Genomic DNA, 25,960 nt, shown 5'->3' with positions numbered 1-25,960 from the left:
GAGTGGTTTTCTTAATCTTTAAATTGCTTTAAAATATACTATTCTTATTTGTAATATTCTTCCTCTTATTAAATCAAATATACATACATATTGTAACTCCTCCTAATAGAACATATGCAGGCATATTATTTGAAACTATAACTCCAAACTACTCTGGTGACATAGTGATAAACTATCAGTGTTTTTGTGGGTGCATGAGTTGCTTTTTAAATTATTTATATTTCTCCTGAAGTAACTCATCTTTTGCTACTGAAACAGACAATAGGTGGCAATGTATTCTAATCAAATCCATGTGCTAGATCAGTCAAATGTTCAAGCACCAAAAGATTTAGCGTTCTACCTGATTCACTGTGCAACAGGGCCTTATTGGATCCAGATTTGACTGCTTCGGAAGCCATTGCATTCTTCGCCCCATTCGATGTTTTATTTATCAGCGGCCATGTGGTCCAGCGGTGTGACCATTACAAGAATATGTACCTTCCTGAATAATCAATAAATATTCATTTCATTATTTAGTATCTCATGAGGAAGGAGGGCAGGAAAGGTAAAATTCATTCCACAAATCCATCACTGTTGATGAATCAGTTCACTTTTAAAGTTGGCTGGGAAAAAAGCACTATGTGCATGTAAACAGCTCTGTGCATTGCTGAATACCATTAGCCAGCTGTAAATATGGCACAGGTGTCTCTCTGGGACCATGATTCGGTGAGCGGGCCAGCCAAGAAAGAACAGTAAATTCACCCAGATTAATTAACCCCCTCTGCTTTCTGGACATTTCCAGGTCTCTCTCTCTGTGACCCCGTAAAAAAAAGGGGTGTGGGAAGGGCCTGTCCACGACGGAGCACAGAGAGTGAGGGCTCTCATTCACAGGAATGAGTTATTAAGAGTATTTTTTGAATAGATGGAAAAATTGTAGCCCAGCTATTTAGTGTCATAAAGCTGGGCTACTGTGGCGGAGGGGCTCTGCGGGACAGGAGGCAATACCACTCCAATCAAATCTGAGATGGATGAAGGATGGGGCTGTCCACTCTGAATTTTTATATTGGGAAAGGGGCTGGGAGGGAATAATGCCATCCGTGAGCGAATTAACCTCTCACCACGGATGGAGAAGGCCCCTGTCATCCACCGTGGATGGGAAAAGAAATGAATGGGCAGTGAGGGTGAAGGAGAGAGAACTAGAGAGAGAGAAGAGGGACAGAGGTAGCCTATATTACAGACTGGTCACTGTATCTAAAAGATATGAAGCCATTTCCAAACCACTTCTAAATCTCTCTCTCTCTCTCTCTCTCTCTCTCTCTCTCTCTCTCTCTCTCTATATATATATATATATATATATATATATATATATATATATATATATATATATATATATATATATATATATAAAACATCAACTCAGAAAAGTTGTAATGGCTTTTTTGCTTTTTTTTTTTTTTACATTTTTTATGAAATTCAAGTATTTCCATAGTTTGTCCCTATGAACCATCCATAGAGACTATAGGTTTTCTGCTGAAGCCCAGTCATCAGTCAAAACAGGAGTACATCCCAGGGGAGATGGCTGTTGTCATTGTATAAAGCTTAAGGGGGAGCATGCAAAAGACCAGAGACTCTGCTCAGTGAATAAACAAACCACTAACTACTGAACAAACTGCTGCTTTATGAACACAAATCAAAGTATAACTGTATTACTGCCCTGTCATTTACCTTTAACATGTTGTCCATCAGTGACCTATTTATAGAGCTGTATCTAAATTGGAATAAAATGTGTGCGTGTGTGTGTATGTGTGTGTTTGACCTACTTTAGCCCACATTTTGGAAGGAATGAAGGAAGACGAATGACATACCCCACTGCTATTCACAAGTTTTTCGCAAGGGGAAGTGACTGGGTGCAATATCTGAGCTTTTTGATAGAACCCTTCAGATTGTAAAAGATTTGACCAAAATATTTGGACAGACATAATATTAATAAAATTACATACTATGCAGAAAATAAATATTGCATTCAATTTATTTTAAAACGGGCGGCACGGTGGTGCAGCAGGTAGGTGTCGCAGTCACACAGCTCCAGGGGCCTGGAGGTTGTGGGTTCGATTCCCGCTCCAGGTGACTGTCTGTGAGGAGTTGGTGTGTTCTCCTCGTGTCCATGTGGGTTTCCTCCGGGTGCTCCGGTTTCCTCCCACAGTCCAAAAACACACGTTGGTAGGTGGATTGGAGACTCAAAAGTGTCCGTAGATGTGAGTGTGTGAGTGAATGTGTGTGTGTCTGTTATGCCCTGTGAAGGACTGGCGCCCCCTCCAGGGTGTATTCCCGCCTTGCACCCAATGATTCCAGGTAGGCTCTGGACCCACCGCGACCCTGAACTGGATAAGGGTTACAGATAATGAATGAATGAATTTGTTTTATAACTATTAATTTGAGTGAGTACAATGAAAATTACACAAGACTTTAATATTAACATTAATTCAAGTTCATTGCATAAATTAGAAGCTGTTACCGTTAATAACATATGGGTTATTAATTGCGTGGAAAATATTCATCAAGCACTATTATTAGGTAAACGTTAATATAATTATAGAGCTTGTAATACTTCTTATATATACTTTTTATATATTGTTCCTTATTATTGATATTATTTTATTACTTGAAAAATACTATATTTTAAAGAGTTTGTAAATTTTCTTCATCTTTTTTCCAGTCTTCTTTCCAAAGATCTCACCAGATCTTTAGCCTTTTTGTTTTTAATATATTCATGTTTAAATATTCAGTCCAATTTTTATTATATTAATTTTTTCTATTATTATCTAATGTATATTCATTCATTCATTGTCTGTAATCGTTTATCCAGCTCAGGGTTCAGTGGGTCCGGATCCTACCCAGAATCATTTGGCGCAAGGCAGGAACACACCTTGGAGGGGATTCCAGTCCCTTGTGAGTGTGGGCGACACACACTCACACATTCAAACCTATGGACACTTTTGGGAAGTCAGTCCACCTACCAATGTGTGTTTTTTGGACTGTAGAAGGTCACTGGAGCACCCAGAGGAAACCCACACGGACACAGCGAAAACACACCAAACTCACAATCACAGGACCCTGGAGCTGTGTGACAGTGACCCTACCTGTTGTGCCAACGTGCTGCCCTTCATGTATTTTCTTTTTATTATTATTATTTTAACATTATTTATTTATTATTATTTTATCAGGGTCAGGATCAGCCTCCTATAAGTAAGCCCATCTTCCTCACACCTCACTCTTCTCTTTCTCACTCCTCACTCTTAGCTCTCTCTCACTCTTCTATCTCTCTCTCACTCCTTACTTTTCACTCCTTCTAGCTTACTGGTATTCTATCTCTCTCTTACAGCTCACTTTCTCTATCTCAATCCTCACTATTTTTATGACTCTCCCAACAGTTTTTAAATATTCCTGACACAACACACACACACACACACACACACACACATGTTGAGCTCTTTGCAAGCACTATGTGTTTCCTTCAGAAAAAAAAAAAACATGGAATTACACTGTGAACAAATGGTATTTGTGACGAAAGATCATTGTCTTTATTGTCTTTAGATGTGACATGGTGTCAAATTTAAATTTTTTTTCTCTTTTCAAAAGCCCCAAAATTACACTATAAAGGAAGCCATGAAGGAAGCAAACATCTTCAGATGTCATCTTAAGCCCAAAGTTAACAACAAAACATTTACCTCCCCAACTTTCTATTTCACCAAACCAAAAAGAAACTGTTAAATAAAAAGCATAACTCCCTAATATAAATGAATACATACCCTCTAAAGGAAATAGACTACACCTCTAAAGCACACTGTAGAAATTTAGTTGGTAAAAACAATCAGTCTGGCAGGGGGGAGAAGCAGTGGTCCAAGCTTGAAATTTATCTAGGGGCTTAAAATTACTTCCGGTACCTATGCCTGCGGTCAATGTTTGCACTTTTACTGTTACTGTAACAACAGATGTTAAATGAAAATGGAAAAACAGGACATACAGGTTCAACTAGTATGAAGTTGTTTTTTTTTTATCCTAATAGACAAATACCCTCACAAACTAATGTGCAGTTTTTCAAACAGCGAAATGCAACCATGCAGCACCGCAAACCAGGTAAGCATATGAACTTTTCAAAATAGTGTTTCAGGCCAGTGTTACATTAACACAACTAACACTAGTCTTCTGGACATTTGAAGCTGAACATTTGAAACTAGTTTTCTGAGATTCAGAGTAGATGTAATTTCTGAACTAGGTCATTGTTTAGTTTATTTTTGTCCTTTAGCAGTTGTACCTGACACAATAAAGGGGTAAAAATGAAATGCAGATTTGTATTATTCAGTAAATATTAATTTAAGATTTTTCTACAATATTATTTTACAATTTAAATCATATGCAACAGACGTCAGAACATTAAACATATAAAACAGCACTTACTGAAGAATATAAACCGTTTTAGCAAGATTAGATAACTCTTACATGAAAACACAGCAGCGTGAAAAGAACAGAACATATACTTTTTTCTAAACAGACCTCATACACATTCTGATTCAGAGAAGAAAGTTAACGTCAGCGCTCATTGCGTCATCAAAGTTTGGACCAATCACAGCTCTGTGCCGCGTCACAGGTTACAGTTCTCTGTTGGAGGAAGTCGTTGGCGGCTTTAGCACTGAAGCCTAGAAATGGCAAAATAACGAAGAAGATTCGCCCCAGAAACGCGAAATAGCGCGTCTGTACTGTAGATACGATGGTCTGATGTCTTTAAAAGCGGAATGCTGCAGGTGGCACTTAGACAGCCCGGTTAAACTGAAAGAACACACGGTTTCTGCTTTCAGGTCTGGGTAACGTTAGCGCTTAGCTCGTCGTTTTGGACTGGAGTAAAGCTCTCTCTGTTTTTATGATGGTCTCTGGTGTCCTGGCTGAGCTGTCATTTCAGGGAACAATCAGCTAGCTCTCTTGTGCTTTATTATTTTAACACGGGGATAAGTATGTTTGGGCATTTTTTTGTTCCCGGATGTGTTTTTATTAAGTGCCTTCCAGGCCGATTGAAATTATTAGAGCAGAGCAGAGGCGTGTCTCAGCTCTGATGCCTTCCACGGATTCACTCACTACATTTCCCCTATGTTTTTAGTTCAGGTAAGAACCCCAGTCCTGCGACTTTTATTTCATGAGAACTGCATAAGTGTACACACTAGAATACAAACCGTATTTGACACTTAAAAGAAGACAACACTACGCAGTGTATTATACCTTAAAATTGCAGCGTCCTAATAATGTTAATGCTCCACTGACCTGTAATATAGAGAATAAAACATCTGCTGATGGTACTCTGTACTCTAGGCTCAGCACTACAGAAACTGCACTATGTAACTTGGAGGAGGTTAGGAAACCACCCCCATGCTCTCCCATTCACCACTGGTTTCAGTTCAGTGCTTTAAAAATGAATTTAACTAGGAGGAGCCCCAGGACCCTCCAGTGAATACCCAGTGTTTTACCTTCATTATTTTGTTAGAAGAAGTATTATACGTGAAATAAGAAATAAATACCATGGTTGAAAATGCAGCATCTTTAAAACAGTCTCAAAAAAGACAGCTAGGGTTTTTTGCATCATAAATCTGTGCAGTGAAAAACCACAATAAGAAACAAACCCTGTCTGCTTATGGGGTGGGGGTTTTGAGCTGCAGGTTTATAGGCAATGGTGCTTTTTAAAGAAGACTGTAAAAGCTTGTCTGAGCTTTTCTTTATTCCTTATTCTTTTAGAAAGTTATTTCTGCAGATATCACCTTTAGTTCATTAATCTGTTATCTGGAGCAGATAATTCTGCAAAGCTCCATGTGGACATAAAGTACTGTGCAAAAATCAGAGACCACTCTTCATTTATTATATTTATGGTTTCATAAAATGAAACTTGACATACATTTTTTTATATAAATGTATATTTCTTTATTTCTTCCTCAAATTTCTGAGTAGATAAACATGCCATATTTTGAACAAGGAAAATTAATTCATATTCCTGCATTACATGGCAGCACTTTGATTACGTGTAGTTTAAGCAGTAACATCACTATGCAATTGTAAGTCCCCCTAATAACATTAATAATACACCATAATATTAAATCCATGACACTCTAGTGTACAGAAAACATATCTCATCTAGAGATAGCTTTGATGCTTTGTTTTAGTTTAAATCTAAGAGCCTCATACCTCTTTAGTAACATTTCCAGAATCAGCTTGCAGCTACAGTGGCTTTGTACAGGCATAAGGATATGTTTTCAGTCTGAAGCTGGCACTTGTATTTAAGTAGATGACATATTTGAACTGATTCTGTATTGACATGTCTTGGCACTGACAATGGCATCCTCTCCAAACCCACAGGAAACTCCAGACACAATGAGTTCCAAATTTGGCTTAATCAACTACAACTCCCGGAAACACATCTCCATCTCCATCCCCTCCTCCACAGAGGCCATGTCCCCACATATCAAATCTGTGGAGGAACTGAGAGTGTTGGGGATCAACCTGAGCAGTTTTAACACTCCGACACAGTTCTTCATCTGTGTGGCTGGAGTCTTCCTCTTTTACCTCATCTATGGTTACCTGCAGGTATGGATATTTGTCTCCAATCAATAGGGAATCGATGGTTACAAGTTTTAATATATACCCTCGTATACAACCTAGTAACAATTGTACCATTCTATGTTTTGGTTACATTATTTAATTACCAGCACTTTTACTAATATGACAAACACTTGTTTAGTCTAAAACACTATTATGGGGTACTCCATAAATGATTCCATAAAACAGAGCCTACATTCTACAGTCTCCCGGCAAGACACACTTTTGGATAATGCAGGCAGAGTATGCCCTCTGTGTTTGGTAACTTGCTAGTTTATAAAAACCATTGTAGGAGGAAGTTATGTGCAGTGCAGTGGTTAGTATCTACAAAAATAGAGCTAGTCTGGTTCCAGAAGTTAAAAAAACATTTATTATCACCATAGGGACTGTGACATTTACCAATTAGAAAAAATGACCCAAATACATTACCCAAAAGAAAAAAAACACCTACATACACAAAACACTAGGGATAAATACCTGATTAAAAAAGTTGTCTGGGAAATGTGGTGAAAGTGGTTTGTTGAAACCATTTGCAGTGATTTTTGGGATAAGTAGTTCATTCTGACATTAAACACCTTAAGTACACCTTCATTTTTCAAAATGTCTGTGCAGAACATGAATTGGATTTTTACTTACAGAACCATAGCTGCTGAAAAAGTGTGTGGTCACTGTTCATTTCTATTGGCCCAATAAGGACAACCGGTGAAGTGACAGCAGGGTCATGGGTGTCCAAGGCTCATTGAGAAGCAAGGGGCGGGAAGAGTGTCCTGTCTGGCCCAATCTCACAGAAGAGCTATTCTAAAACTAGTTGTTATAAAGGTTAGTGCAGGCTATGATAGAAAGATGCTAAAGAAATTTGTGATAGAGTAATTCTTGTGTAACAGGTCAGACTGGGCTTTGATCCCTTGCTCATCTGTGAGCCTTGAGAAAACTTATGGTAACCTTTGTGTTAGGTATTAATCACTACATACCAGAAACATGAGAGAAGGCCTGCTGTTTTGAAGTTGCTATGACCAAAACAATATAACCATCACAATTTGACCTTTGTCAGAGTCGCTCAGATCAATACGCTTGACCGTTTTACCTCTTTCCAAGACATCAGCTTCAATAACTGTATGCTGGCCATGATAGCATGGTCCTGTTGGTCAGAAAAGGCAGTCTAGGAGCATGTGTTTATATTCAGGAACTGGAAGGTCACAGCATTGCAAAAGTTAATGTTCACCCTTTTCTATCTTGTTCAGTTGAGCTCATGAAGGCCTTGGTAACTATGTGATGAATTGGATCACGTTTTGCTCACACTACACTGCTGTGACCGTCAGCCAGATGTAGCTAATGTCCAAATATCTCACTCTTTCTCTTTGTAGGAGCTGATCTTTTCTGTAGAAGGATTCAAACCTTATGGCTGGTACCTCACCCTCGTTCAGTTTGGGTTCTACTCTACGTTTGGCCTGGTCGAGCTACAGCTTACTCAGGACAAGAGGAGGAGGTGAGTGGTAGATATGTAGTCTTACTCAGAGGAAAACCTACAGTCCAGTTTTCCAGACCAAGACTGTCTTGTCTAGGGCTAGACAATTAACCAAAAATTAATTGAAATCGATATTCAGAACTTTTAATCGATATAATATTGTCTATATTGATTATATAAATTATTTTTATTCTATGTCCCCACTGTGTTCATGTACTGTGCCTTTAAAACCACGCTACCAAGTTGGTAGTCATGTGATTCTGCCAATATCTGCAACATGGAAGCAACCTAAACGTTGAGGCCGACCAAGCGACTCGAGCAGCTCATACCAAAGAAAAACACAGTGTCTGTGGTTTGGACGTGTTTTGACTATAATTAAGACGGTTTCAGCGACCGAAGCACAATCACACAAATATAAACAGTGCTCATAAAACAAGAGAGGAACAAGCTACCAGCAACATTAGAAAAATATCCCATATTTAATACGGAAGTATATTTATAGTACAAGCCTCATCACTGAACTACGAGTGTCAAAATTACAAAAACAAAATAACCATTCGTTAATCATAAATGTGGTAAAATGTTAATATCAGTTAATCATGATATTGATTTGCGCTCATATCGCCAGCACTAATCTTGTCCATTGAGCCAGCGCGCAGTGTCTGATATGCCTGATATTTTGTTTTCCTTCAAACGAATATTTCAGGATCCCGGGAAAAACGTATATGATCATAGCATTTCTAACAGTTGGGACCATGGGCCTCTCCAACACATCATTGGGATACTTGAACTATCCAACTCAAGTCATCTTCAAGTGCTGCAAACTCATTCCTGTTATGATTGGAGGGGTTTTCATACAAGGTAAATAGCAACTTTGATTTCTTCTTGAGTAAAATTAACTCTGTGGGTATTGAATGTGTTATTTGTTATCAATTTTCCATTATTTTCTGAAGTGTATTAATATAAACACTATGTTGGCATAAAAATTAATAATTCAATTATTTCATTTAAAGGACTTAAAAGAGCAGGTAAAATGTAAACAAACTGAATCAGCCCATTCCCTTATTTTTGAATGCAACATAAAAAATTTTAATGTAGTATTGAACCTAAGCCTGTTAAATTTAGTTAACTCGCAGTGGAATAGAGTCTTAATAAAGATTTTGAAAGATATACGTCTGTGGTTAATTATTCCTCAAAAAACTCTTGCCTTTTTTGCTTTCTTTCTTTCCTCACACTCCACACTCGTTTAAGAGCAGTGACCCATGTCCGGCCTTTTCTTCCAAAACTTTTTCTTTTCACTTTTCTGATGCAACTGTTGGTCTTGGGAGAGGGAGAAAACAAGAAAAGGAATGAGCAAGATAGAGACAACTTCAGCCTCTCTCCTTTCATCTCTCCATCATCTTCTCAAGGTTTCCCCATCCCACTGATCACAAGTTGTTTTTTTTTTCCTTCTTTTTTGATGGGGATAGTTTCTTTGGTTCTCTCTTGGCATTGCGGCCTTTCGGTCCCCTGGGGCTGATGTATTGGTTCGGGATGCATGCAGGATGCTAGTCCATCAAAGCATTGCAGAATCAAAGACTTACAGACCAACCTGCTGCGTCACCTTGTCATCCCCACGGCAATGGACTGGTTAGGAAGACTGTCTCTTTGTGTCTTGGTTTTCTTTCCCTAGTCCAACACCTTACTTTCTTTTTCTTTCCGTCTTCGTTTCTGTCTCTCACCACTATGTTTTATATGACCATCTTTGGAAAGTCTTCCCCATTTATTTATTTTTTTCTTCCTTCCATTGTCTTGCTAATAGTGAATTGAATAGTCCAGCAAGAAAACCCCTTTCCTATTTGCTTTCTCTCTCAGTCTCTCACTCTCACTCTCCCTTATTCTCTGTTGTTAAACTGATGAAGGCATCCTCTCTCCATGGCTGAACTTGTTCAAAGGTTTTCTGCCGAGGCCGACCTGGAGCCAGTGCCATGGCAGCTGCTCTCAGCCGCACTGATCTGAAGCTCTGAATCTTCACTGGCTTTTCCCTCTCTGCTCAATCCATCTCTACCTGACCACAGAGCAAAATCCTCATAGCGGCATCCCCAGCACCTTCTTAATGGCGTTCAGCAAGGAGAATTAAGCCCTGCCTGTGGCTGAGGCTCAGTAGCAACTTTGAAAGAATTTTATCACATTGATTTGACAGGTGCAAAATCAGTCAAATTTCTGTCCAAAAAGAAGTGATAATCACTTATTATTTGCTATTTTCACTTGTCTGGAGTAAAGTCAATTGAGGATTGTTTGCTCTCATTTGGTGTGTGTGTTTCAGGGAAAAGATACAACATTGCAGATGTGTCAGCTGCTCTGTGCATGAGTCTAGGTCTCATCTGGTTCACACTGGCCGACAGCACAGTTGCACCAAACTTCAATGTGACAGGTATTCTGCTCTTCCAAATCAACACGTTATGATTTACTAATTTCATTTACTGCAGCATGTATCAGTACTGGTAATTATTCTGATTATCTGAATTTTTTTTCTTCTTCTTGGGCTGAAATATGAACAAAGCTATGAATTATCACTGGTTCTTCCCCCTCTGCTCCCTCTATCTCTACCTGACCACGGCGCATAAGCCTCATAGGTGTATCATCCATTCAATAAGCCGTCTAAATTTCCTATGAAAATATGTTGCTATGAAAAGATTTAAAAAATGATCCCGGTACCAGTGCTGGCAATTGACAAATGTGTATTTGTTTTGCCTGTGTTTTTAAATTATGTTTTTGTTACATTCTCTAGGGGTTATCCTTATTTCCCTGGCGCTTTGTGCCGATGCTGCTATTGGAAATGTGCAGGAAAAAGCGATGAAACTGCACAATGGATCCAACTCAGAAATGGTAAATAAATTAAATTGTCTGTTGCTTACAGCCAGTTTTCGAAGTGGCTGCAATGTAATCTTTAAACCGATTCGACAGTTGAGCAGCACTTTGAGCTGAGGTGCTATTATTGCCTTTCGTTTTTTGTAGGTATTATATTCCTACTCTATTGGGTTTGTATATATTCTGCTGGGTCTCTTGTGTATTGGGGGACTGGGACCTGCTGTGGCTTTCTGTGCTCAGGTCAGTTTTAAGTTTTAGTAATTGCAAATAAAAAACAAGACAATATCAGTAAATATTAAATAAAAATATAAATATCTTAATGTTATGAATGTTTTTTATGAAAGTTTTTACATGAACAAGACTTGTATCTGTAAGTATTTATTTTCAAAATCTTGTGTTTGTCACAGCATCCACTGACAACATATGGTTATGCGTTCTTCTTCTCACTTACTGGCTACTTTGGCATCTCTTTTGTCCTTGCCTTGATAAAGCTCTTCGGAGCACTGGTCGCAGTCACAGGTGAGAATACCCATTTCATTTCAGTTACATTTGACCAACTGAATGTTGGATTTGACAGATTTAATAACAATGTCTTTTTTTCTTTCTTTTAGTGACAACAGGAAGAAAGGCCATGACAATTGTGTTATCATTTTTATTCTTCACAAAACCGTTTACTTTTCAGTAAGTGAGCTTTCTAGAAATATAACTAAAATCCAATAACTGCAGAAGGAAATTATCAAATGAATGCTTAATGTTAAAGTTATGGGATTCTGTGATTTCCTTTAAATATTACACATGAACAATATCATTTATACTGAGTTGCCAGTTTTACAGGTCCATCTACCTTGTAGCTGCAGGTGGGTTAGAGTTACTGACTGTAGCCCCGGTGCTGCTGTGCTGTCTCAGTTACCTATGTGGTCAGTCAGTGGAGAAAGACGATCACAGGATCACCACTGATATCAGTTTGGCTGGTAGACTGTTTTTCAGTACAGCAGTTACATCAGTATAATGGAGAAAGTCGCAATGTACTTATATACTTCGGATCAGGATAGAAATAACACACCTACCTTACTGAACACCAAGTTCTGTGTCAGTAGTCTAGTCAGTCCTTCTGAGCAAGTGATGGTGGTTTTATGGTGGATTACTTCAACATTAAACTACACATTGGGAGTATAAAGAGAATTATAAACTGTGCAGCAAAAGATGGGCTACAGTCAGAAATTGTAAACCTATTGTATGAGGCAGATGAACCTGACAAAAATAAGGATGTGCAAGGGTACCTTTATCCATACCAAGTGTCAGTAATCATCATTAGGTGAGAGAGAGAGAGACTAAAATAGGGCCTCTATATCTAACAGAAGCTAGAGCCAATAACAATGAGAAGATAAGTTTAGAATTTCTATTTATCTGTTCTCAAGTTTAACTTAAAGAAACACTAGGTAGTGCCTCAACATTACTTTTTGGAGAAAACTTTGTTTCCCAACCTCCCTCGCCCTCACGGTTGATTTCAGGACAGTGCTGTAAAAGGGTATTAACCTCTGCAACTGTAGGGGGAGCCTATTAGCAAAAATACTGAATCTTACCTAAGGTTCATTTAATAACTATTTTGGCACATTCATCAGTGGATATAAACATTTCAGTGACCACCACCCTACGAACTAGTCTTCAAATGTGCACATACATTTATTGTTTAATATTCTTTCATGCTTCTGATTTTTTAACCTACTAGCACACGTATTCCCATTCATCCTGACAGCGTTTTTTTGTGGTGGTGTGTATTCACGTACTGGGCATTTACTAATACTTAAATACAAACATTAGCCAGAATGAACATCCTTATAATAGCCTGGCAAGTCGGTGGTAATTTTTTGCAATATTTAGCTGCATTTCCTTTTTTTCTTATTACATGGTGTTACTGTCTCTGGTGTAGGTATGTATGGGGAGGCCTGCTGGTTATCTTCGGGATCTTCCTCAACGTCTACAGCAAAAACAGGGACAAAATGAAGCTACCCTCGTTAGCAGAGCTCTGGAAGCGAGTGCTCAGCGCAAAGAAGGGCCGAACACTCTCTCAGACTGTGTAGTCAGGTGTACTTTGACTTCACCCTATGGACCTTAACTCCACCCCAGTGGACTGGCTGCGTGAGGGGGGTGAAAAGCTAGACCTGACAACCTGCAACCACACCCTAAAGAAGGAGCACTCTGCTGATGAATACAGGGTGAACAAGAAGGAAGCTGATGATTTTAGTCAAATGGCAAAGTTTTGCACTGGTCTCATCCTGCCTGGGCTTTGGGGAGAGACTCGTACTGTGAAAGGAGCTGCAACAGTTTCATCATGTCCGAACCGGGTGTTGATTGAAAGGAATTATTGTTGTAATAGGTCTCTTTTTTTCACCTGCATGTGCCAGTAAAATGGTGTCCTTTGACACTTAAGTCAGTAATTTCCAAATACATTTTTTTTTAAATTTAACTGTGATTTAGATGGTGAACATGGGAGTATCACAGCATTTTTAAAAGGTCGACATTCAGGAGCATATCATTTTCGCTATCCATTTGTTTGGTGAAGGGGTAGCTCTGTTTTTCATTAAAAAAAAACAAACTGAGAAGTTTATTCAAATGGTTTGAAGTGTTTTCCTAAATGACGGTGTAAGTAGATTGCCAGGCGTCTCTTATCCGCTGGCTGCAGCACGGAGAGTTGAAAGGCTGCCAAGCAGCTTCTCAGATGTTTACCCCTCCGATAGCCCAGGGCTTGTTTGATTAGCAATCCTGGAATAAGATAGCACTAGAAAGAAAACAAACATTGTTCATAGGGCTTGGCTTTAGACCTAATTTAGATGAGCAGAACGTCACATATGTTTGTGTGTGCGCACACTTTCATGTGTTTGTGTAAAAGAGAGAAAGAGAACCCTAGGGAAATGATTATTGTACAAGCAGCACCACCCTCTTCCTTTACAGACGGCCAATATCAACACAGCCAACCATGACGCAGCCAGCCAATGATAAAGGGCATCATTTTAACTGATCGATTTGAAATGTGTCCGTTTGTGAAACACGGGTGGGGACGGCATGTCAAATCTCAGATACATCTCAAAACAAAATCATAAAAATTGTAATGCAAATATATCGGGGACACCGCTGAATTTGGCTGTTAATAATGCAGTACACTCGGGCCAGAAGCCAAAATGCAGGCTGACCAAGATGAGGAAAAACAAGGCTGGCCGCTTGCTTCTGAACAGTGCATAGAGAAGACCTTATGGTCCTCAACCAGATGTTGCAGCTATAAATAGAGAAGAGGGTGGAATCCCGGGTCCATAGGAGTGCACAAGTTCAGCTGAGTCAACCAACATGCAGGAGCAATTTCAGTTGTCGGGGAATATTCCTCATCACAATAATGTATAATGCGGGCTATCCTTAATCACAGTACTGTCATTTGCAGTGGAAATATTGCACAAGGCTGCAAATGCAATGAAACCACAATTAAAAAAAAAAAGATTGTTCCCCTTTGTAAATGATTGTAAATCTGTTGCCTTTCACATTCTGCATCCTCGATCAATTTCTGACCACAGCCAATAGATATGTTAAGATGATGGACCTCTCTAAATATATCTGTCTTCTTGATGTGTAAAAACCCAACAATACCATTTGTCTGATATGAGCACCAAAATTCACACCAAAAATATAACAAAACATGCTATAATATTAATAAATATATACATTTTCAGTGATATAATTTTAAATGCACACACACGACTCTAGAAAATGATTGTTACTTCTCTATTTTCCTATAATTCCACATTGTTTATCGTGTTTTTGTGGCTTAAAAAAAGAAATGTTTGCCAGGCCTTCGTCTCCTAAGTGAAACGTCAAGAGAGAAGTCTCCAGCTGAGGAGATGCTGTTATCTATCTTTGTGAGCACTTTGTTTCAAATCATAACCCTTTTAAATGCAGCCAATTTGTCTTAAGCTACAAGAAATGGAGCGCTTGTTATTATCCGTGTGTGTGAAAGGTCCATTTGGATTGTACAGTGTCTGCAAACCCCAGCTGACTGCTGCCCACCGCAGCCATTTGTCTTAGTGTGTGTGGAGAGGAACAGCAGCAGCGCGAACAATGAAGGTTTAAACCCATTTGAAGTGCAGAAAGTTTTCATCTATCAAATGGCGCCTTTGCACTTTGCACCCCAGACGCCCCATATAGTCCAAAACACATAGAAATATAGCTACAAGGACTTTCAGGAGGCTCCACTGATCATGTGGCTGTTGGTAAGCCCATCCATTTTCACAGTGCTATAAGCACAATGCTGGTTAATTATCCTGGTTGGGATTGCATGGTAACAGGTAACCACAATAGCCACAAAGCCCTCAATTAACACAGAAGTGTGCTTTTTTTTTTAATGTACTACTTAATGAAATTGTTTATCAACCTAATAGGAAACAGCACATTTACTTAGGAAACGTTTGACCTTGCAGCAATGCAAACAAAATTCATTTAATGTCCTCCCTGTCTTATGTCCAGTTCTCTTTGTGTCCCTCTCATATATATATATATACGTACGTACACACACACACACACACACACAGGTTTGCAGCCTGGGTGAGACTCTTATTAATGTCGGGTGTACCTGGGTTCACTGACCCCTGTGCCTGCTCCTGTGGCCTCCCTTCATAAATAATGGGAGATGTCTGGAGCTCATCACCTCAGTAAATAGGCTCTGGTAGAAGCCCATATAACCGCTGCGGCCCCTCCACCAGCCCAGCAGGGCCGAGTGGCAGCCCATCCATTACCACGGGGCGGCCGCACCCTCGTCCTTGGGCCCGGCCGGCCAGGGCGTGTGACACGGAGAGAGTGGCCGTGCGATAGGGGCTGAAGAGAAATCACACCCAGAGGTCTAAAGTGGGTAAAAACTTGCATTCGGGACGACAGATAATTGGGGATGGACTTGCAGGCTTGCTTACTGAAGTCAAAGGCAAGTCCACTTAAGAAAGGCAGAGTAGCAAGTGGTCATAGGTGTGAACCAAATAGCATCTACTTGTACGCTGTGTCTCATTTACAGTGTGTCGCGTTGCAATTGTGTGAATGATCTGAAATCTATTGGAATCAGGGATGGACCATGGCTTTGCAAGGGCCCTGGGAACAAATTATTTGGAGGCCCACATTTTAGAGCAATGCTGGAAATAGCTTTGGAAAGCCAACAGAAAATGTGCTTAATATTTAATACCCTAAGTAAATCATAAAATTTTGTGTAAGATTTGAATCCAGAGAAAACATACTGTTTCTTATAAATTAGAGTCATGGACTATTAAATGCTAACCTCATTTTTCACATTTGTGTAATTCATTATGTAAATTGTACATATTGCTCCTTAATGTCTTAGGCCCTTAGCAGACAGAGGAAAACTGAGTTTTCCTAGAGACCCATAAAGCACTTTACATTCTTTGGAACTTTCCAGACAGGCCTCAGCCTCCACCGATGTTCAGCTTCCACCTGGATGATACAACGGCAGCTGATCTGTGCCAGTAAACTCACCACACATTGGCTCTTTGGTAGAGAGGCGACTAGAGGGAATGATTAAGCCAATTTATTTGAAGATGGGGATGATTAGGACGCCAGAATTGGCCACAGTGACAGATCCAGCAGGACACTGGTGTAAAACCGCTACTCTTTTTGGAGGAAATGCCCCAGGATCTTTTATGACCCCAGAGTAACAGGACCTGGGATTTACGTCTCATCCTAAGGACAGCACCATTTTTTCAGTGTGATGTCCCTGTCACTGCATTCAGTTAATGGTATCCACACAGACCACAGGGACAGTGCCCCCTGTTGGCCACACCAAGAACACATCCAGCAGGAACCCAAGCTTTCATCTGAGGTCTCCCATTCAAGTAACTTAACTCTCTAAATCTCTAATCTAAAGAATCTGTCACTGTAAGTAAGGGAAGCAAATAATATAAGCCATTGTTAACAAACTTTTGGCCACATAATTAAAGCTGGACCCTTCCCCAGACTGAATTGCTGACTCTATAGCAGGAGCTCTTTGTGCCAAAAACAATGCTACCCACTCGCAGCAGACCACGCTACAAAGTACTGTGACTCGTTCGCAATAGCACAAGTCCAGATCATCGCTGTACTGTAGTGTGCCATGAACTGATCACCCTATAGCAAATGAATACAATGACTTCAGCCACTCCTTAAGGTGTAAACCAACTCAAGCACACTGTTGCTAAAAGGCTATTTGTCGACTGAATTACTCAGACAACAGCCTGAAAGTGTTTCATAGATTGACTGTTTCGCAGACGCTTTCAGTTTGTAGGTCAGTAAAATAACTATACAACAGTATGTTCAGGTTAGCAGAAGCCTATGTGTGCGGACTGTAGAAATATACACTCCTGCAGAGTGCTGAAGTTAAAGGGACACTCTTCAGGACACGCCTAACGTATCTGTAGCAATATTTACATCTATAATTGGTTAAAATTCTGATTAATAGTCTTTCACAGTTGAACCTCGTAAAATCATGTATGGGAAATACATAGTGTTTGAAAAGAGGTGAAAGAGTGTGTGTGTGTGTGTGTGTGTGTGTGTTTTATGTGAGTGTGTGGGTGGCAGGCTTGCTTGAAAACATTTGGGAGAACCATAAAAAGGATGAGGGGTGAGAGGGAGAGAGAAGAGTGAGGAGGGAGAGATCTTTTTTAAAATTATTTATTTATTAGATAAATGTGGTTTATCCAATGTCTTCTGACTTATGTTTCTCGATATGTAATCAGTGGTATAAAAGTGGAGCCAGCTCCGAGTACAAAATGAGCCTGTCTGCATTATGGCAGTTGTATGAGGAATGCCACTGTAAACCCTGATAGGTAATTACAAATTGAAGTAATGTATGTGATTTGGGAGGATTCTTAACATGAATTATTTGAGTAAACTGAACGTATTACTGTGTGCTAGTCATGAGCACATGCCCTCATTCCTATATTCAGACATACCCTTACTCGGTGGTGCTAAACATACAGACCTGGCCTAGCAAGTGCCCCATAAATCAGCACTATCCAATCCCTGACCTACTGGTCCTGCGCACATTTTTCTTTTTTATCTCCTCTAACAGCTAATCCAACTCAAGGGCTGGCTAATTACTTGATTAATTGAATGAGGTACATAAGAGCAGGAAAAAACCTTAAAATTCATGTTTGGGTCAGCAGAACTGGGACTGGAAATCACTGACATGAGCTAAACTGCACCACTCAGAATTTTACCTCAGTACATTACGTTTATTCCTTATTTCCTTAAAAAAAAAACCTTGTTTTATTTTCTGAAGACTTGGTTAATGCTCATAGTTCACTAAAACAAGGGAGTCTCTATTGAAAGTTTCTACTTCTAAACCTTTATCTTCTATATCGATGATGTATTGAAATATTATTTGATATTACATTTGCATTCATTAGTAAACTGGATACATTTTATTATTATTTTATTTAAAGTGAAGGTTAATGTGTGTATTGTCTTGGGGAGAGCTTTTGTTCTGCTAAAATACTCATACTTTCATTCATTCATTCATTGTATCTAACCGGCCCACGTGGAACACACAGGGCACAGGGCAGGAACAAACCCTGGATGGGGTGCCAGTCCTTCGCAGGGCAACACACACTCAGATTTTCACACTTATCGAAAATGGCCAATCCACTTACAAGTGTGTGTTTTTGGACTGTGGGAGGAAACCGGAGCACCTGGTGGAAACCTGCGCAGACACAGGGATAAACCACAATAAAATACTCATACAATAACCTAAGAATTCCCAATCTTTTGTTATTGTGGATAATGTACGGCTGTCCACAGCTGATGCCCTGAGGTGAAGCATGCTGTGTCCTTGCCTTGTGCCCAAAGATTGTGGGTGGGCTTCAGACCCAAGACTCACTGACCAGGATGGAGTGCTGACAGAAGATGCATGAACATTGATAACTCTATACATCTACGGATGGAGTTAAAAGAGGCAATAATATTAAAGCTGTGTTTTTAAATTGGTCTGTTCTATGGCCAATTTAAAAGGATTGAATTAAGCATTTGAATTCACCACATGGACTTTTTTTTTTGACAAACCGCCTGCCAGTACATTAACTATAAATATTCGTCTCATGAAAGTTGAGGTTTTGTAAACTGCACCTCCCCACTTGGGTGTGTGATTGTGTGTGTGTGTGTGTGTGTGTGTGTTTGACAGAAATATATGTGATGTATCAGAACAGATTTGCCTTGTCAGCAGCTGACAGCAGCTCTGGACGCTGCATCTCCACACTCTTTCACTCGTGACAGGACTGTGTGTGCCACAGCTCAGAGAATATTCTCCACTCAGTCACTGAGAGAAATTCTCAATAATAAATATCACACTAATAATGAATGGGCCAGTGGCTGCAGTTGTCTTCGGGGCATAATATCTAATTTCCTCCCTATGTTTCATATTCCCACTTCTTCATGTTCTTACAGTCTGTGATTAAAGCCATCACTGCTCTCCACAGCTCTTATTTATTTTTCAAATCGGCACGTAAATCCGCCTGGCAGATGCTTGTTACACACCAGCGTCGATAAATTACGACAGACAGACTCACAGACAAATCTGGAATGCTAAGCAGCACTTTACCACTCTTTCTCTCTCTCTCTCTCTCTCTCTCTCTCTCTCTCTCTCTCTCTGCCACACATTTTTTCAAGTAAAGCGATCTGGCAACGGAACTATAATGTAGTGTAATGGTAATTTAATGTAAACAGACAATTCTGTGTTTATATCAAAGGCATCGTGCAGACTCTTATCCACAAAAATGACAAAGGTGTCAGAGGAATGCTAATATGACAGTAGGATTCTTGATTTGAGAGATTATTGATGTATATTGTGGTGTGCGTGCTGAGAATCACACCTTAGTCTGCCATGAGGAGGGCAGTAGTGTTACACTCTGCAAACTACCAACAATGTAAAAAAAAACTACCCTTAAAAATGTTGTTACATAACAGCCAAGCATTTTTGAATTTTCTATATCTACACACACTGAAATAATAAGGAGTTTTAGGCAAAAAAACTCATGGCAGCCTCTCAGAACCGAGGTCATATAGCAATGGCTTGCTGAGTATCAAAATCCTAAACAGAATAAGAAATATTGAATTGAATATATGTTCGAATAGTATCTTATTTGGAACATTTATATATTTATCTAAAATGCAGAATGTGGAACCTTTAAAGGAACACTAAGTAATGTTTTTATCGTATGCTTCACTTATCTGTAATAGGGAGAACAGAGCCTCTAACTTTGCTCAGCACTGCAGAAAGTGCACTATGTAATTTTTGGAGGAGGTTAGAAAACCATCCCTCACCTGTGATTTCAGGATAGTCATTCATTCATTCATTCATTATTTAAAAGTTAATTACACTCTACATCTGTAGGTGGAGCCCAGGAGCAAAAATATAAAATCTTACCTAGTTACTGTGTCCAGAACTAAAAATCCTTCCCTGAATTTTATTTCAACTTCCCTGACACCTCTAAGATGTGAGGCAGTTGGAATGAAACCCTGAAGAGGGTTTTTACTTTTACTTTTTGGCACCACTGGATGTATCATTATATCTGAATGTGTTAAAGGTGCTTACTTAGCCAGACAGAGGGCCAGAGAAGAGGGCGTATGAGTCTCTATGACTCACACAAAGCCAGCTGCCTTCTTAAATCTCCTTTCTCTTCTCTCGCAAGCCGGACGCTCAAGGATCGCACTGGATTCATACCTGACCTCAGTAATGGCCTCCATCAGAGCAGAATATGCTGCCATCAGGCCTCATAAAACCCACCTCACCTCCACGTCAAGGCCCTGTGACACACATACGCAGCGATACAAGGCTCTGCTTCACCAAGGCGACCTTTGAGGAGACAGCAGCTGACAGCAGCCCCATGGACCTGCCACAAGAAAAACAGAAGAGGAATCAGGAGACGCTGAAGCTAGGAGGTGTGGAGCAGTGGGGGAGATTTGTTTGTTGGAGGAGATAAACACAAGGAGAAAAGCAGACAAGCTGGTGGGTGTGATGCGAGTGGAGATGTGTCATGAAACTGCAGCCGGACAAAGCAGAAGACAGACTGAGCAAGGCCAGCAGCAGTGGAACTGGAGGAGACACAACACAAAGTAGTTACATGGAATTTTATTTAGAATTCAGAAAGGGGAAAAGACGTTTTGTACAAAAAAATAATATTCACCTGGAAATTTGGAGTTGAGTTAAAAATGAATTAATAAACTAATTTATTCATATAATTTTTGTTTGTTCATTACTATTTCTTTGTTTATTTTTGCTGCCGTTATGTAAATAAAATCATTACATTACGCCATATACACCTTGTTTCAGTATTAGTTTAAATATATCATTACGGCTATAAAAAAAACTTTGTTTATTATCTGTAATATACAGTGTGAGTCAGAAGTCGTAGGACACCCTTTTATTTATTTGATATTCTACATGACCAACTTCCCATTAGAAAATCCAAAAAAATACCAAAATGGCCTAAAAGATAGAAGATAGGCCCCTCAACCATTACTTGCTGGGATATTCAGATAAAAGGTGTGTGTGTGTGTGTTTTGGAATATATATATATCAGATAGTAATCTTGCAATATTGCCAAATCTCAAATCTTTATTCTGCTATGGCTGAGGTTAAGAACAATATCAAAAAACAGCGGTTCCATATCTCCCTTTAATTTGTTATTCTTCTGTTACAATATGTGTCTCGGGTCTTGTATGATGTAACGTAGCAAAGGAAACTGTCCTAGCCCAACAGCGGAGTGTAGGAATTGCTTTATTCGGAAATAATAAATAATCTGGTCGTCTTCAGCAGCCGAAGCAAGGCAATTTAACGCATCAGTGGTGGTTGCCTATTAATTTGCTTGGAGATCGAGAGGGGGAGCCTGGGAGTGTGGATTTGAGGGACAACATGGTTGTGTTATGTATCACCCCAGCTGCAAGCAAGCAGCACACATGCACACAGTCTTTTTTTAATTATAGCACTATTCCCCCACAATGTAAATGCTAGCATGGAAGAGGTATATTACGGTGAATTAATAAAAGGCTGTGAGATAGGGGCCCATATGTGTGTGTCCTTGGGGGTGTAGCATCAATAACGGTTGCCCCCGGGCTGGTTTCTGCACGGTGTCTGTGTCTGAATGTGAAATATGTGTATGCAGTAATTGGGTACAGGGATTGTGACCCTCCCTCCACAGTGGTGGGTTTATCTGTGAGTGCGACTGCACCGTTTGTCTGTCTGAAGGTGCAGATAGCTTCAGTCAATTCACATTCACACACTCTAAGCCCTCTAGATTAGGTTCTCTTGCTTCTGTGTTTAATGTACATTCCCTTTGTGGCGTCAGTAGCACAAAGAAGGCCACAATATATGTCCAAAATCTGCCCCTATTTAAAGGGCAGTTAATGAGGTATAAAAAGTCATTAGCACAGATGCAGTAGGCATCAATCCAGAATGTAGCCACTTGCTAATATTTTATAAAGTTCTCCTACGATTAGATTTGCCTGTTTAAAAGTAGCTGTTGTAAGATCAGACAAAACCTCAGGAGACATTTAGCACTGGGTTTTCACTTGAAATACTTCAGAAGAACAGACAAGAGGAATAATGGACAGATTGAGATGAATATGGGGTGTGTATTAACATTGATATTACAACACTAGCAAAGATAAACATGTAGTATTAAGACAGTCCATGCTTCTTCACTCAACTGTAATAATTCACTACTACACCTGCCATTGAAACACCTTCAGTACATAAGGGAACCATGTGCATGCTTTTGTAGTTGCATAGGACCTCCTAAGAAGGACACATTTCCATAATGGATTCAAACAAGCAGTAACCCGTGAGCTGTGTCCAAGTTGTACAATTCAAATTTCTATATAATGCATTGCAAAGATAATAAAACAATTACTACTACCACACCCAAACAGTGCACTAAATGTTAGAGGGACATGAATCTTATAGAGAATATAAATCATTTAATTATCCTACAATTGTATTATTATCCTATAAAGTGCAATATTTTAGAGCAAAATCGTTATTTTAATGACCTACACTGTACACTACACATTGTGGAGGGAGATATTTGAGCTTCAGCCTTTGAAAAAAATGGCCGACATATACTCACATGTATAGACCATGGGAGGAAACCGGACCAACTGGAGGAAACCTACGCAGACACAGGGAGAACACCAAACTCCTCTCAGACAGCCACCCTACGTGACAGCAACACTACCTGCCGCACCACTGTACCACCCTAGTAAGAAATATTGTAGTATTTTAATATTGTGTGTACTAGCCTGCTGAACTCACACTTTACGTTTCGTATAGGTTTGAACATAGTACATAATATTTTGTAATATTAGGATGTAGTACACAACTGGGACACAGCCACTGATTTCCTCACTATCGAACAGAAAGTAACACCAAGACTAATATATCAATATTAGTACAAGTGCGGATATTAACGAAATGGTTATTTTTAGACATTAAAAAACTTAATATGTACACTTAATGGAAGATGAATATTAATATTACTGCTTATTGTTAGGGGAGAATTAATTTTTTAAAACACTGTTAGAACTCTTCCACTTCAATTCATTCAGGGTCATGTTAATACAAATATCTATTCAAAAGTATTTCCCACAGATAGACTGTGATTTGTCTGCAATAAGGAACATATTTAAGCACAGGGTTAATTTTATACATCGAGTGTAAAGCTGTAGATCTGCTGTTCACAGATGACTTAATGTGCGACAAAAAAACTCAACGGTGTCCACAGTGTTCAGCCATGAATGACACATATAATTAGAGTTTTAGCATAGGACTGTGTCCGTCCATGGCCATCATCAGCTAATCGTCAAGGGGAAAGCTTACACAGCGGATTCACTTATCACTTTCTCTCTCTTTCTCTCTCCCTTCACTCTTTCTCTCACTCACTTTTTGGGGGAAAAAAATTTGCCCTATAGACATTTTGTCTGTGTTTTCCTGCAATTAATTAATGCATCCCCAGCTAGTTAGCGGTAGCACTTGTTTCAGGACGGCAATGTAGGAAGGGCAAAGGGCGGCAGCGAGCCTCCGTCTCCATGGCTCCAGGCCCCTCGCTTTCCCAGCCACTGCGCTCGCACTATTTTTAACAGAATCCTTTTAAGGAGAGATAAATCTGATTTTATGCAAGAAGAGTCTCTTGGGTTTCAATTAACTAGAGGTCATGCTGCAGATCTATCAGGGAAAAAAAGAAAAGGAGAGGAAGAAGGGAGAATAGAAGAGAGAGAGAGAGAGAGAGAGACTCTTTTAATTAATATGACCTAATTAAACATTTGTAAAAATGCATGTGAGGCAGCATGCTTGTTTTAAGCATACATGTTTTGCAGTTAATTGAGTGTTTATCCAGTTCCGAGCCTTATTTGACCTGGTCAGGGTGTCTCACAACTTTCAATATTGTAAACTCACTCACAGAGAGTTTTAGTACTGGTGACCTACAGGAAGTCCTGTCTTTGGAGAAAAAAAAATCAAGAGAAAAAGAATAGTTAAGTGAAGGATATTGTTACCCTTACCTTAAATGTACTTGACAAGCCGTGACAAGCAGGTCCAAAGTTTGTATTTTTTGCACAGGAGCCAGAAAGCTGATGTAGCAAGCAAATCATGGAACTACACTGAATGATCACTGAATTAGGAATACCTAATGTGTAATCCACACTCATTGTCCATTTTATCAGCTCCACTGACCATTCAGGAGGACTTTGTAGTTCTACAGTTACAGACTGTAGTTCATCTGTTTCTTTGCATACTGTGTGCATCTCGATTTCACTAGGGTGACCATATAAAAAAAAAAAAGGACACATGGGGCAGGTTGGCAGCACAAATTCTTCCATAACCATGCAACTATGCTGCCAAAATTTAATACATAAACAGATACTTGTTAACAAGTATCTGTTGATTATCCTTGAATTTCCCCTGGGGATCAATAAAGTATCTAATTATCTATCTATCTATCTATCTATCTATCTATCAGGATAAAAAACAAATGCCTTTTTGGACAGATTCCTTTCCATTCAACATTTGGCCCTAAGAAAAAATAATAAAATAATATTTTTGTCATTTCATTTTGTCACAGTTTATTATCATTAAGACCTGTTGTTTTCTGTTCATACCAAATTTCAAACCTGAAGTCCTGTATTAAAGCGACTTCTTTACACCAGAAATGTCATGATCATAACAGAAACTGACGAGTTTAACTTTTTTTTTTTAACGTTTTTTAAACGTTACTAAAAGCAAGCACCACATTTTTATCAACCAGAAGTAATATAGACTTGATAAACGATCAGAGCATCGCTAGGATCCAGACTTTTAGGTAAAAATACTTATATTTCATATTTTAAAAGGTCTGTCTGATAAAACGTGCTGTATGTGAGAGCTATAATTCAGTCCTGTGTTCCAGATTTAATGAGTGAATGGCCTGTTTTCTTCTAAAGTTAATGTTAAACAGTATGTAACTGTATTAAGTAACGGTCAGGTGTGTCCGTGTATTTGTGTCGTTATAGAGACGGAAGTGACGACTTTCAGTTTTTTTACAATAGAGAGCAGAAAGTGAAAGGCTCGTGTGACATAGAAACTCTTCCAAATACAAAAAACAGACGATGATAAATTACCTTAACTTTCAACACATTTCTGTTCGAGGCTCCAGTAAATGACTGATGTGGAGCAGAGCTCGGCTGAAAGTGATGTAAACACAAGCAGGTGCGCGCGGCGAAGTGTGTCCCATTTCTGCTCTGAGCTCCGAGCCCTTGAACACTTGATCCCTGCGCGCCCCTTTTGCTCCCTTTTGTTGTAAAAGAACGTCATCGAAGTGCACACTTCAAGAAAGGTATTATGGCTTTTTGTAAGATTTGGGACAGAGGGAATACGGTAGACCGCAAAATCCCGGACAATTATGGAATCCCGGCTGGACGCATTTTTTAGGTCCCGAAAAGAGGACATGTCCGGCTAAAAGAGGACGTCTGGTCACCCTAGATTTC

General features: G+C 39.4%; 1 protein-coding gene and 1 long non-coding RNA gene across 2 annotated transcripts in view; one reads left to right on the top strand and one right to left on the bottom strand.

Moving 5' to 3' along the window:
- LOC136688444 (uncharacterized) overlaps window positions 1–25,684 on the bottom strand; it is a 42,460-nt gene extending 16,776 nt beyond the window's left edge. The window contains exons 1-2 of the long non-coding RNA XR_010801140.1: window positions 25,595–25,684; window positions 20,538–20,835 (exon numbers count right to left, since the gene is read on the bottom strand). This is a non-coding gene — a long non-coding RNA (uncharacterized lncRNA). The remainder of the gene's footprint in view (window positions 1–20,537; window positions 20,836–25,594) is intronic.
- Window positions 4,589–14,392, top strand: slc35b3 (solute carrier family 35 member B3). The gene is made up of 10 exons (XM_066677446.1): window positions 4,589–5,136; window positions 6,376–6,603; window positions 7,980–8,101; window positions 8,787–8,941; window positions 10,386–10,493; window positions 10,851–10,948; window positions 11,078–11,170; window positions 11,338–11,449; window positions 11,542–11,611; window positions 12,861–14,392. The coding sequence occupies exons 1-10, from the start codon at window positions 5,122–5,124 to the stop codon at window positions 13,009–13,011; spliced, it is 1,152 nt and encodes a 383-aa protein (XP_066533543.1). The 5' UTR covers window positions 4,589–5,121; the 3' UTR covers window positions 13,012–14,392.
- Window positions 25,685–25,960: the final 276 nt, after the last annotated feature.

The sequence above is a fragment of the Hoplias malabaricus genome, chromosome 1 (assembly GCF_029633855.1).
Source record: "Hoplias malabaricus isolate fHopMal1 chromosome 1, fHopMal1.hap1, whole genome shotgun sequence".
Classification (NCBI taxonomy): domain Eukaryota; kingdom Metazoa; phylum Chordata; class Actinopteri; order Characiformes; family Erythrinidae; genus Hoplias; species Hoplias malabaricus.
This window is presented reverse-complemented; position numbering and strand designations above follow the sequence as displayed.